Below are 13,955 nucleotides of genomic sequence, written 5' to 3'. Positions count from 1 at the left end.
TATTTAATTAAGGAAAAAACTCTTCTGTTTTTATTTTTATGATTTTTTATTAACTTTTTTATGTGATTTTTGGTACATTCATTTTGATTTGAAGTTATGCGGTTTTTAAAAATAATGAAACCTTTCCACCAGTTTTGTATCTAGTTCAAGTCTTTTTGAATGCGACTCTTGGGTCTCTTTTATGCGAACTTATCTATCGCATAAAAAGAGATCCAAGTGTACTTTCGACATGAACCTTGTCATCATCAGGGTTAAACGTCTCCAAAAAACTTAAAACGGAGCTATATGTAGTGTCATTCACCATTCTAGAAATCATTGACAACCACAGTGCCAACATTTCGGACGTTTATTTTTATTCATACAGATGTCGAAAAAGTAGCACACGGAAGATCTTTTCAACTGAAGCATATGATGTCCGCCTGCGTAGTGTAGTCGTTACCTTATCACGCTGGAGATCCCGGGCTCAATTCTCAGGGGATTGAAAATAAATTAAGTGATTTTATTTATTTAACCATAAGTCGTATTTAAAATATTAAGAATAATAATACATACGTCATATAAATAAGTCGTATAAAAATACGTGATTTTTTCACTTTAATATTTATTCAATATTACCTTGGAATGGTACCGGAAGTGGACGGCTGACCACCTTTCCTTCATGTGTTAACGATCAAGATAACACTGCGTTTATATTATGCAGTGCCCTATGCACCTGCAGTGCCCTGTGCGGATAAGGGTTTTAAGATGATGAAGATATATATATATATATATATATATATATATATATATATATATATATATATATATATATATATATATATATATATATATATATATATATATATATATATATATATATATATATATATTATTTATATATATTTATATATATAAGTGTATATGTGTGTCGATCGATATTTTTATATCATTTCCTTAGTTTTCCAAAACAGGACTGCATGTTTATGCAGTTATTAATACCACAGCCATTTACATGCATAATTGAACTGAATACTTGTTTTCCTGTTGAGGCTTCTCACCCATAAACATTTTCTCAACGGCCTTCGAATCTGCATTGTGAATAAACCTTTAGGCCTTTAGGGTTACAGAACAAGAAGACTCGCCATTTACTAGCGTACCTACGTATTCATAGATGAGTGTGTACAGGGTGTCCCAAAAACGAGAAAACAAAAAAAAAAAAAAAAAAAAAAAATAAAAAAAAAAAAAAAAGAAAGAAAAAAAAAAAAAAAAACTTTATCATATCACTAAACTTATACCAGTCCCTTCACTACAAGAAGATGATCCGGAGGACGAGTGAAAATTTTACTATGAATTTTCATCCCCAAGGGGGGAGATGTAATAAAATAACTAGGTACCTACCTATACATTTTATTAAGTACTTACAAAAAGTACCTACAAATAGTACCTACATAAAACAGTTCTACCACTAGATGTCGCATGCGTCGCTCAGAAGAAAACAAAAGACTTCCGATAATATTATTAACTGTTAGAATCAGATAGATAGATAGATAGATAGATATAAAAATTATTATAAAGATAAATTAAGAATAAACTTTAATTACAAAGCAACACATTGTTTATTTTATTATTATACACCCACTTTACATATTATTTACACGCAATTTACAAAAGAAAAATATTACCACGTTAAATATATATATATATATATATATATATATATATATATATATATATATATATATATATATATATGTCCGCCTCCGTAGTGTAATGGTCAGCACGCTCGGCTACCGTTCTGGAGGTCCCGGGTTCGATTCCCAAGGGGGGTAAAATAAATATACGTGATTTTTTCACTGTCATATTTATTCAATATTACCCTGGACTGGTACCTGAAGCGGAAGGCTGATCACCTTTCCTTTATGTGTAAATGATCAAGATAACACTGCATTTATATGACGCAGTGCCCTATGCACCATTGGGGTGCGGATAAGGGTTTTATTATTATTATATATATATATATATATATATATATATATATATATATATATATATATATATATATATATATATATATATATATATATATATATATATATATATATATATATATATATATATATATACATATATACATATATACATATATATATATATATATATATATATATATATATATATATATATATATATATATATATATATATATATATATATATATATATATATATATATATATATATATATATATATATATATATATATATATATATATATATATATATATATATATATATATATATATATATATATATATATATATATATATATATATATATATATATATATATATATATATATATATATATATATATATATATATATATATATATATATATATATATATTTGGCAAAGCACCCAAAATTGAGTGATACATGCCACAAACAACTGGTATTTTTTTATTATTATGCTGTAAATTAACACTTTTTATTATTACTAATATGTACTTAGGGCGTTTGTGCACTACACGGAATTTTACCGTCCGGCACTTTAGTGAGCGTGATAAAACGATGATTGGCTTGGATTGGCTGGTGCTTTTGATCATCTTTCTTCGGATCGGTGCTCTTGATCGGTGCGTGGACACGTTCCGCGGAAATTCGATCACGCTAAACTGTCTTAGTCGCTTTCATTTTTCAAAACCGGACTGCAGGACGGTCTAATTCCGGGTAGTGGAGAATCGCCCTTAGGGCGCTTGTCCACCATCCGGAATTTTATCGTCCGGCATTTTTTCGTTTTGTTGAAAAATGAAGGTGACTACGACAGTTCCATAAGAAACTCGTGTGAAAGGTCGGCGTTCAATATTCAATGCATCGAAAATGATTTAACCCGTAAGCTGCGGATCGCATCTATTGTCGTTTTTTTATAGAAGTACCGTTGACTGCGGATCGCATGCATAGTCGTTTTTTAACTTCGCGTACTTATATCAACACCTATGGATAATTTTTTGCACTTAAATTTGGTTCGAGGCATGGATAAATTAGTTCTCTTTGATTTATTGTCTTAAAATATCAAAATTATTTTAATTTAGTGTCTACTTTATCGTGAATACTTCCGGTCGGCTCGTGCTCCGCAGATACAACAGCCGCGTCTTCTATACAGCCGCCATACTTTAGGCCGCAAGTCCGTAAATGTTAATATTTTTGTGTAAATACACCATAAAAACATAATAAGTAAAGTGCATTGTATACTGTGAACATCTATAATGGATATCCGAAAATTTCACTACAAAAAATAGGCAAAAATATGCTTTTTTGTCAAAAATATTGTAATGTAAAATAATCCAGCACGGGACGGAAAGTTTGACACTCGAAATCAAGCAGCTTAGAGGTTAAGAATCAAAATGAACGTCAGTTTCGAGACACCCATACGACGCGTTCACCTTCGCTTACGAAGATGCCTTACTGCATTTTCGAGTTTAATTGACAAATTAAAAGAGAATTGTTTGATTACGACCATTTGCTTCGAGCGTGCAATATCCAATTGTCATGGTTTATACTTTAAACGTGCGTCATTATGACTTTCAGTAGGTACCAACTTAATTTTCTGTTATATAAAAATGAATAAATCCGTTTTTTTTAAATGGATTTAAAACAAACCAAAAAGCTTTTTTTAAAATTATGATCACTGTACAAATATTTAGATATAAATAAGAATAGAAATAGAAATAAACAATACAAAACACTAACGAAATTCTATTCATTGTCTTCGTTCACTCGTGAAGTGGCGTTGTTGTTTAATATCGATGCGCTTGCTTTCGGTAATCCTGCATTGAAAAAAGAATTTTGAAGTTTTATTTGCATCTCTAAAACAGTGTTTCTTTACCCTTTGGAAAAAATCGCCCCTTTTCCAGTGTAAAATTATCATCCGCCCCCCAACAAAAAACGAAATTGAAAATTTACACTTTTTTCTTTGTATGTATTTACATACCTACTACCTACCTACCTGTATGTATTTTATGCAATGGGTTTCCTAGTCCAAACAAAAAAATATTACGAATTACAAAATAAAACACCTTTTTTCAAATATATTTTTTATTATAAAAAAAAGTTCCTACCTACCTGTATGTATTTTATGCAATGAATTTCCTACTCCAAATAAAAAAAAAATTACGAAATACAAAATAAAACACCTTATTAATTTAAAAAAAAAACGTGTATAACAAATAATTTCAAATATTTTTTTTTATTAAAAAAAAGTCCTTGAGATCCTTGAGCCCCATGGGATTGCGCCAATTTCGTTATATTTAGTTCAAGTTTAGTTAAAAACATTCTCAAATCTCCTCTTTGTGTTATTTGTAATCGTTATTGCGATTTTTTTCACTATATGCATTACTGCATTTAAACCCTTCTCTACTAAATACGGAGATGGAAAGGCTATTATTATAGGTAATTTAAATTCTTTCCACAGAAAAGGGTATGGATGACGAAAACGTATCCAAAAATCAATATAACGACATTGATTTAATATTATTTTGGCCTCACAGTCATTTTGCAGATCAATAAATTGCTCTTTTAAATTGGGACTGACACTTTCTACGTCTGATAAAGATGGATTAATTAACCAAGCTGGTATCACAAGTTCCTGCAAGTCTTTGAACCGTATTATCATACCTTTGATAAGGGCATTAATGTGGCTACAATATGTGTTTTTGAATAAGCCCTTGTTTTAAATGAAGAGAATGACAATATTGAGTTTTATGCCAAAGTTTAAATTTTGCGTGTGAAAGCGTAGTTTTTCTTTATTGAAACTATTCTAAAATTTTAAAAACACCCCGCCAGACTTCCAAAACGTCCACAAGGGGGCGCTGGCGCCCTCGTTAAGAAACACTGCTCTAAAATTAGAAAAATGCGTATAATATACGTAGTTAAACTTCGTTATCTGACGAACAGCCAATAATTTGACCGGATTTTAGTCAGTTATTTTGGATTCGTTAAGTAGAGGTCCGTTATATCGAAGTTTTACTGTACCTTCTCTTTATAAAAATATGTGTGAGTATATGTCCGAAATTTAACATACATTTATGTATTAATTTTAAATCAAACACAGATTTTTTGAGTCTACTAAGTTGTATTTTATTAACAAAAAACACATAAAAAATTATATTGTGACCTTACAAGGCGAAACAATTGTCACAATATAATTTTTTATGTGTTTTTTGTTAATAAAATACAACTTAGTAGACTCAAAAAATCTGTGTTTGATTTAAAATTAATACATAAATTAAAATGCAGTTCTACAAATTAAACGCCAAGTCAATAAAAAAAAAAATTAACATACATACCCACATTAATAAATTGTGTCAAGTCTTCGTGGTTTCAAAAATTACACTGGCCAACAATTTACAACTTTTATTTTGTAACTGGCATGAAAATAGCTGAATTAAAAACGAAAGCAAAAGCACGTCAGATTTTTTAGTAATGGATATTTTTAATTCTGATATTGACTAAATTTTATCTTATTATTTATGTATAAATGTATGTAAACGTATAATGCTATCGTATTCAATATTATTAAGTTAATATATTTCCACTGTTTCTCTATAATTATCAATACTTATTTGAATCCCTTGGACCTTTTACTAAAATATGTCTAGATACCAACCACTATTACGGCTTCAACGTATGGGGTCTGTAACCGGCGTGGGTTACGTGCGATGACTCTCAAAAATGTACACGCCTGGCCTTCTTCGGAATCTCCCAACTATGCCACCGTTGTAAGGGGTGACGTTCCAGACGGCCCCGCCGTACCGAGTTACCGAGTAAGCTGGATACGGACGGAGGTGAATGGATGTATGAGCCGGGAAGAGCGGCACTGGACCGACAAGTCAACCTCAATAGCCCTGATAAGGGCTTTCCGAAACTGGTCCGTGAATCGGTATAATGAGGCGAAGCGGTCCAGGCTGGCGGCGCGGCGAGTAGTCCAAGGAGCGGGAGCGGAGAAATGAAACACAGGTTTCAACAGTCACACCAGAACTGGTTTATTACCAAAAAATGCGCCCTCTATATACCCGGCCGTGATCGCGTACCGCCCGACAGTGGGAAAGTACAGCCAATCAGCGGCCGGGGGAGAGAGACAGCCATATCTCTGTCTCTCTCTAATGGGCACCGGACGGGCTACACTTTCATACCGTACCGGTGCCGTTCCAACAGTTCGTTATTACATTACAATTTACAAGTTTATTTTATCAGTAATCTATATCAGTAATCTATTTATACAACTTAACATCTAGGCGCATTTATGTATTAACATTGTCTTATTCTTTCTTATATCTAATACATTCTGTAAATACATGAGAAATCGGTAGAATCCATAGAGGCCCTTCTTCGGGCCGCATTCCGACGGGCGACCGTTTCGCTCGCCGCCAGGCGCCTGGAATTCTTTTTTAGGGCCGCCGCACGGGGTGTGCGATCTGTCCGTAACACTCCCCCCGTGCAGCTAGTCTGCACCAAATTTCCTGGGACGGATTGCACGTTCTTCTCCCTTATCACGCCGATGGTGATGATTGTGGCCCGTTCAGCGTGGTCTCTCGGCAGCATCCTCGCGTCACCAGAGACACCAGGCCGCGACTCGCCCTGATGGAGTCGCCTTCCGGGTCACAACGCCAGACTGGAGAAGTCTGGGCTTGAGGTGATGCTTCGCGTCACGTCCAGTGATCAGCATCCTTGTCATCCTTCCAGAGTCATCCGGCCGCATCCATACTCGGGCGGAGACATCTGGCTGCGACTTGTCATCTAAGTCGCCTTGGTTTCCATATTACATTTGCCAGGCTGGCATCGCCTGGGCTTGAGTTGATGCTCCGCGTCACATCATGTGATCACCCGGCAGCATCCTTGTACGGCCAAAGTCATCCGGCCACATCCATAATCGGGCGGAGACGTTTGGCTGCGACTCGTCCTTCGTGAAGTCGCCTTGATTCCCCAGCATCCTTACCAGAGTCATCCGGCCGCAACCTTGTTCGGGCGGAGACGTCCGGCTACGACTTGTCCTAAGTCGCCTAAGTTCCGGAATTCTCACCGGAACCGCATGTGCCAGGCTGGCGTCGCCTGGGCTTCATTGATGCTCCGCGTCACATCCTTGTGATCACCCGGCAGCATCCTTGTACTGCCAGAGTCATCCAGCCGCAATCATTCGGGTGGAGACGTCTGGCTGCGACTTATCCTGAGTTTCCTAAGTCGCCTAAGCTCCGGTATTCTCACCAGAACCGCAGGTGCCAAGCAAGCGTCGCTTGGGCTTGAAATGATGCTCCGCGTCACGTGCATAGTGATCACCCGGCAGCATCCTTGTTCGGCCAGAGTTGCCAGCCGCAATCGTTCGGGTGGAGACGTCTGGCTGCGACTTATCTTAGTTTCCTAAGTCGCCTAAGTTCCGGAATCCTCACCGGAACCGCAAGTGCCAGGCAAGCGTCGCCTGGGCTTGAATTGATGCTCCGCGTCACATCCTGTGATCACCCGGCAGCATCCATGTACGACCAGAGTCGTCCAGCCGCAATCGTTCGGGTGGAGACGTCTGGCTGCGACTTATCTTAGTTTCCTAAGTCGCCTAAGTTCCGGAACTCTCATCGGAACCGCAGGTGCCAGGCAAGCGTCGCCTGGGCTTGAAGTGATGCTCCGCGTCACGTGCTTGTGATCACCCGGCAGCATCCATGTGTGGCCATGAGTCATCCAGCCGCAATCATTCAGGTGGAGACATCTGGCCGCGACTTTTCCTTAATGTCGCCTTGGTTCCGAACTACCCGTCGGAACCGCATAAGTTTCCTGGCCGTCAGGCCACGACCCCTCTGCGAGTCGCATTGGTTCCGAACTACCCGTCGGAACTGCATAAGTTTCCTGGCCGTCAGGCCACGACCCTTCTGTGAGTCGCCTTGGTTCCGAACTTCCCGTCGGAACCGTATGAAGTGTGCTACCGGGCCGCGACTTGTCCGAGAGTCGTTCCGGATTTCCCATCGGAACCGCATCAGGCGGCAAATCGTCTCGGGCCCGCAGCGACCCCGCCTTCCCATGATTAGGCGGTTGCTGCGTGGTAGCCTTCGCCGTTCTTGCACGCGTATTCGCCGCGCGGCTTCTTTCCTTTGATACTCCCAAGGAGTCGATTGCGCACATTTGCGCCTGTAGTACTCCGCTCGCGGAGTCATTCCCCTTCACTTTGGGGCGTCCGTACGTGACCGGTCCCAGTGCGGTCACTATAGTCAGCTGACCGTCCCTTTGAAGCACTGGGGTGTCGATCGGGAACATTAGAGACGCGTTGTCGAGGCCGATAAGCAACTGCGGCTTGATAACGCCTCCGGTCTGCGCGAGCGCGCCACCTTCACGAACAAGATCCAAGTCCTTAATGGTCCTCGCCCTGATCTCGAATTCCCCGTTTTGTTCACTTTCCAAAGTCACCGTTACACGCTGTGACCTGTATGTGTTGCCTCGTCCACACGCGCCTTTGATTATCAGATTCTCGGCTATCCCTGTAGCACCAATTGCGCGGGCGACGCCCTCCTCCAGGAGGGTTACAGATGCAGCCTCGTCCATCAAGGCGAACACTTTTGCGGTCCCCCGTGGTCCCTTCAGAGTGATCGGCAACACTTTGAAGGTGACCGGGACCTCACCGTCATTTATCCACAACACCTGCGCACTGTCCACAGCGTCCTCACTTTCATCTTCCACAACACTGTCCGTGCGGAAGGAGTGCAGGATCCTATTGTGGTGTTTTCCGCATACATCACAACTTCTCGCTTCACAATTTGGCACCTTGTGCCCTGATTCCAAACACTGGTAACACAGTTTGGACGACCGCACAAAGTCCCAGCGGTCATCCACGGTTTTCTTCTCGAACCGTTTGCATCGGCGTATGTTATGCCCGTTGGCCTTACAAAATACGCATTCCTTATCACTTGTTGTGTCGCGCGTCGCAAACACGTGATACCTCGGCTCGACGCGTCGAGCGTTCTCGCGGCGGGCGGGCTCGGCGCACTTGTCGCGCTGACCCGCGCGCTCCACGACTGCTTCGTCCGCGGGGTGGTCGGCGAGACTCGGCATCCTCCGGGCGTCTTCCAGTATCTGCGCGATGATGAGTGTCGGGCTACCGAAGGCGTCCTCCAGCGTCCGCAATATTTCCGACACGTTGCGCGGATACAGTAGCAGGCCTGCTACCATGTGACGCGCACGCCCTTCCAGTGCGCGCGCCAATCTTCCGATGTTGTCAGCGTCCCCTATCCCCCATCTCTCAGTAGATTGGAGATATGCCGCGTTGAAGCGGCGCCATTCCCTCGGGTCTCCGCTGAACTTAGGCAACTCCGGCGGCTGCCCCGACCATCGAAAGTAGTCCCCGCCTCGGGGTGAGGGCTCCGCGTAGATTCCTCTTCCGTCATCTCTGCGGTGCCGTTCGTCCGGTCGAGCTCTGTCGACCCATTCGCGTACCGGGTAGCGATCGCGTTCGTCCGGTGCGCGCCAACGCAAGCCAGAGGTTTCCATACGCCTCGGCTCCGCGTTGCCAGTAGGCGCCGGGCCATGTCCCCCGGGCGCTTCTCCTCTGTGGCCGGTCAGTTCGTCCCGCGATTCCCCAGCGAATCGCGTAGGTTCCGGATCCAACACCGGAACCGGTAGAGCTGCGGCCGATGTCCTGAATCCCGTTCTGGGCTGATTGGCGGCGTCGTCCTGCCGCGTTCGTAGGTGGGTGGATTGTTCGACACCCGGTCGTGACTCCTCCATGAGTCTTTCCGTGCGGGGCGCCGAAACTGTGACGCCACCCGCAATAGCCTCCCCCCCTGGGGGGCTTACGTTAGCTGCTGTCCACTGTGACAGGAGCTCACGGAGTTGCTGGAACTGCCTCTCGCTGCTGGCGGCTAGCTCCGCCATCTGGCGGCGCAAGTCGCTACTCGCATCAGGTCGGACTGAACTGACCGAGTCCCGATCCTCCTCACGGCGCTGCTCTTCGGGCTCCATGGCGACGTTGCGTCCCGACCTCAGGGATGCAGGCATCGTAGCTGGAGACTGCGTTGAAGGATCCGGCTCGAAGGACCAAAATGTAACCGGCGTGGGTTACGTGCGATGACTCTCAAAAATGTACACGCCTGGCCTTCTTCGGAATCTCCCAACTATGCCACCGTTGTAAGGGGTGACGTTCCAGACGGCCCCGCCGTACCGAGTTACCGAGTAAGCTGGATACGGACGGAGGTGAATGGATGTATGAGCCGGGAAGAGCGGCACTGGACCGACAAGTCAACCTCAATAGCCCTGATAAGGGCTTTCCGAAACTGGTCCGTGAATCGGTATAATGAGGCGAAGCGGTCCAGGCTGGCGGCGCGGCGAGTCGTCCAAGGAGCGGGAGCGGAGAAATGAAACACAGGTTTCAACAGTCACACCAGAACTGGTTTATTATTAGAAAATGCGCCCTCTATATACCCGGCCGTGATCGCGTACCGCCCGACAGTGGGAAAGTACAGCCAATCAGCGGCCGGGGGAGAGAGACAGCCATATCTCTGTCTCTCTCTAATGGGCACCGGACGGGCTACACTTTCATACCGTACCGGTGCCGTTCCAACAGTTCGTTATTACATTACAATTTACAAGTTTATTTTATCAGTAATCTATATCAGTAATCTATTTATACAACTTAACATCTAGGCGCATTTATGTATTAACATTGTCTTATTCTTTCTTATATCTAATACATTCTGTAAATACATGAGAAATCGGTAGAATCCATAGAGGCCCTTCTTCGGGCCGCATTCCGACGGGCGACCGTTTCGCTCGCCGCCAGGCGCCTGGAATTCTTTTTTAGGGCCGCCGCACGGGGTGTGCGATCTGTCCGTAACAGGGTCCATACAAACAATAATATGACTGTAACATCAAAACTTGACGTGATACAAGCTTGTTACCATATAGACTTTGAATAAAACGATTCACTTAGTCCAAATCAGTCATCAAAATTTCAGTTACAAAATCCTTGTTGGCCAGTGTTATTAGCACATTACAATATAAAAACATATTTATAAAAGACTCAAGCGTTTTTTTATTTAATAAAATATAGTACATAAATGTAGAACTATCCTATGTCACATATCGCTCACTCCTTTCAATAACGTCATATGTCAAAAGTCTTGATTTTTCAGGAGAACGTTTTTAAAGTTTAAAACTATAATACAATGTATTAAAAATAAATATCAAGCCATTTATTAAATTTTTTCTGTGCAACATATCTGTTTAGGTAAAGCCTGAAGGTTTTTTCTCCATTTAAAAAAATATGAAGTAAATTAAAAAAAATAATTAAACAATACCTTTTCTTCAAAATGCAAAAAAAAAACACTTTCTGCCCTGTAGCGGGTAAATATTAAGTTAAAAATATGCCGGTTTTGCTGGGATATTATAGTACATTTTCAGGGCATTCCGAAAACATGCACAACTCAAAATTGTCGATTTTTGATTTATGACGTTCTTGAAAGGAGTGAGCGATATGTAAGTCTTTATCCTGCTGATTTTATTATTTATGTACAAAGATATAAACATCTATTCAAACAGAAAGATGAAGAAAAAACTACTAATTGATTGAAAGAATTACATGCATTTTGACATCTCAGCCTAGATGAAGAATAATATGGAAGTCTGGGTATTTATAGGCCTTACGATCTGTCATAGGCTGGCTTAAGTTATCACTTTATACACTGTAACATTCACCATTCTACATATGATTCACAACCGCACTACTCAAAATTTTGGAACTCCTACAAATGTTTATCATAAATCTCATGACTCTTTATGTTTCAATTTACGGGAGCCATCTATGGTTGATTTGAGTAAGCTGTTCATGTAGCATAGATCCTTGTATTTTAAAATGTATGCTCGATCCATATCGAATTATATTACATACTGGGAGATGCCTGAAAAGATGATTTTGAATTTTCAATGATTTTCATAATTCGGACACACGGGAAATGTTACAAATTAGATAGTTCTGGATTCAGTTGAAAATATTTTTTTTAGTCGTTTTTAAAATACCGTATATGGCCTCTGTTAATCTTCGCTTTAATTTCTGAAACATCCTTATTGAAAATTTCTGCATTGGTCAATTGATTTTCGTCTTTAACTTTATCAATCTGTTTTTGATCTGTCAAGCTTACAGAAGCTGGTGATCTTCTATCTGAATATTCATTCTTCATATCTGAGATTTGTTTAATTCTTTCATAGCGACCAGTAGCTACGCCTTGGCGAGAATTTTCCGATAGTTTTCTTCTGCTTGGTATATCAACCAACCCAGTATTTTGAGCTTCGAGATCAACCGACGTTGGTCTTTTACGGTTTTGATTTTCTGTTCTGAATGACCTACTCGCCCGCATTCGTTTAATTTTATCCTTTTTCAAAGAGTCTGATTCCAATACACCACGTTTGAAGTTTCCTGGAGTATCATACGGCAAATTCAGAATGCCAAATCGTAATGGTGGTCCATTACTCACCTTTCCAAACACCGATTCAATTTCTTTTTCTAAATCTGTCTGTCTAGTTTGTTGGTTGTGCATGTTATCTGCGTATGATCGGACACTATCGCGATTTATAAGACCGTTGACTCTCTTTGCATCTGTGTCATTTTGATTATCACCAAAAGGTCTTTTATTCAATGGAGCAGATGTGTTTGAAACGATGACCAACTGTGATCGCTTCCCACTCACATGTTGTCTGTTAACGGTGACTTTATTATTTGCCGAGATATTGGATGGGTGATCTCCATTGTCTTGATCAGATTTAGGAGAAAGTGCATCGTCCGGGTACACAAACTTTACGTCTGACGCAAATGAAACAGGAATCCACTGGGGATCATCTGGTAAGACTACAGCAACATTCGAAGCGTAAGAAACAGGACTAGAATAAGGTTCTTCGGAGTAGTAAACTGACACGTTAGAAGAAATCGCTACAGGTTTATGCGAAGCAGAAAGACCTCCATGTTCTCCACTCGATCCGGGATAATTGTCAATTACAGGATAGTAAATTGTACCATTGTCTTGGGTTACAATATTGCCAGTCTGTCCTGAAATCTGACTTGCTGACGATGGTGAAATAGTTTGTCGGAAACTTGTTGGAGGATAATTTTCTCCCCCAGATAACGACAGAACTGTAGATTTCGCGCCATTATTTGTCTTTGAACTGAAATCAGACAAAAATACATTGTTATATCCAGGGCTTTTTTACCACGTAACACGGTGGAATAGCATTCTGGCACCTTTTTTAATGAATTTTTTTAAAACAATGTTTGCACTTACGTTATTACAATCTATATTTATACAATTCCTCAAAATAATAGGAAAAGTTGTTTTATATTTCATTTAAATGATATTTGAATATAATTTGTTTCAGTAAAAAGCTTGACATGAGTTCTAGGACCTTTTTTGTTTAAAAAAAGCCCTAACACTTTTTTATATTACTGCCCAGATATTTTTTTATACAAAGTATTATTTTTAGTATTTACATGATAAAGTTTTACATGAAAATTCAAACATTTTTTTACAGTATTAATTTTATTTATTATATCAGACACTGTTCACCCTATGGATTAATATTATACGTGTCTCAAATTCATATCAAACATCTATCATTCTTTTTTTAAATGAAAGTAGGTTTAAGTCTGAGTATCCCAGGGCTTACATTTTATAAACTTACTCATTTTATACACTTGTGTAATGTTCACCATTCTGCCCAGTATTGAACATCTATATTGCATTATTCTTGAAACCTGTATATATATATATGCAATGGTCTTAGAACCTTCCACGTGTGGGTACGATTTTCGATATGTTTGGAAGTATGGCTTTTATATGGCTGATCACAGGGTATTCACAGAAATTCACCACAATAGCTCTAAAGCTTAGCAAGAAACAAATAAGGATTCTAACCAAGACCTTGACAGGACACAGCAGACTGAGAAAATACATGTCAAAAATTGG

The 13,955-nt window shown here is 40.3% G+C and overlaps 3 protein-coding genes across 6 annotated transcripts in view; 1 reads left to right on the top strand and 2 right to left on the bottom strand.

The window, feature by feature from the left end:
• Window positions 1–6,961, bottom strand: part of LOC148306329 (putative chitinase 10) — a 37,388-nt gene extending 30,427 nt beyond the window's left edge. Inside the window, exon 1 of the mRNA XM_088265208.1 lies at window positions 6,874–6,961. Within this exon, the coding sequence (XP_088121334.1) occupies window positions 6,874–6,961 (88 nt within the window). The remainder of the gene's footprint in view (window positions 1–6,873) is intronic.
• Window positions 1–13,955, top strand: part of LOC148306327 (transmembrane protein 120 homolog) — a 369,069-nt gene that overhangs the window by 275,555 nt on the left and 79,559 nt on the right. The gene's annotated exons all lie outside the window — the stretch shown is intronic.
• LOC148306328 (putative chitinase 10) overlaps window positions 10,371–13,955 on the bottom strand; it is an 80,878-nt gene continuing 77,293 nt past the window's right edge. For 3 of the 4 annotated variants that reach the window (XM_088265270.1, XM_088265271.1, XM_088265272.1), the window contains one exon: window positions 10,371–13,158. In XM_088265270.1, the coding sequence (XP_088121396.1) occupies window positions 12,000–13,158 (1,159 nt within the window). In that variant the 3' untranslated portion in view covers window positions 10,371–11,999. The remainder of the gene's footprint in view (window positions 13,159–13,955) is intronic. The other variant, XM_088265274.1, reaches the window with a different exon arrangement.

Source organism: Brachycentrus maculatus, unplaced genomic scaffold, assembly GCF_059751285.1.
Source record: "Brachycentrus maculatus isolate JH-2025_06_01 unplaced genomic scaffold, ASM5975128v1 h1tg000244l, whole genome shotgun sequence".
NCBI classification, from domain to species: Eukaryota; Metazoa; Arthropoda; class Insecta; order Trichoptera; family Brachycentridae; genus Brachycentrus; species Brachycentrus maculatus.
This window is presented reverse-complemented; position numbering and strand designations above follow the sequence as displayed.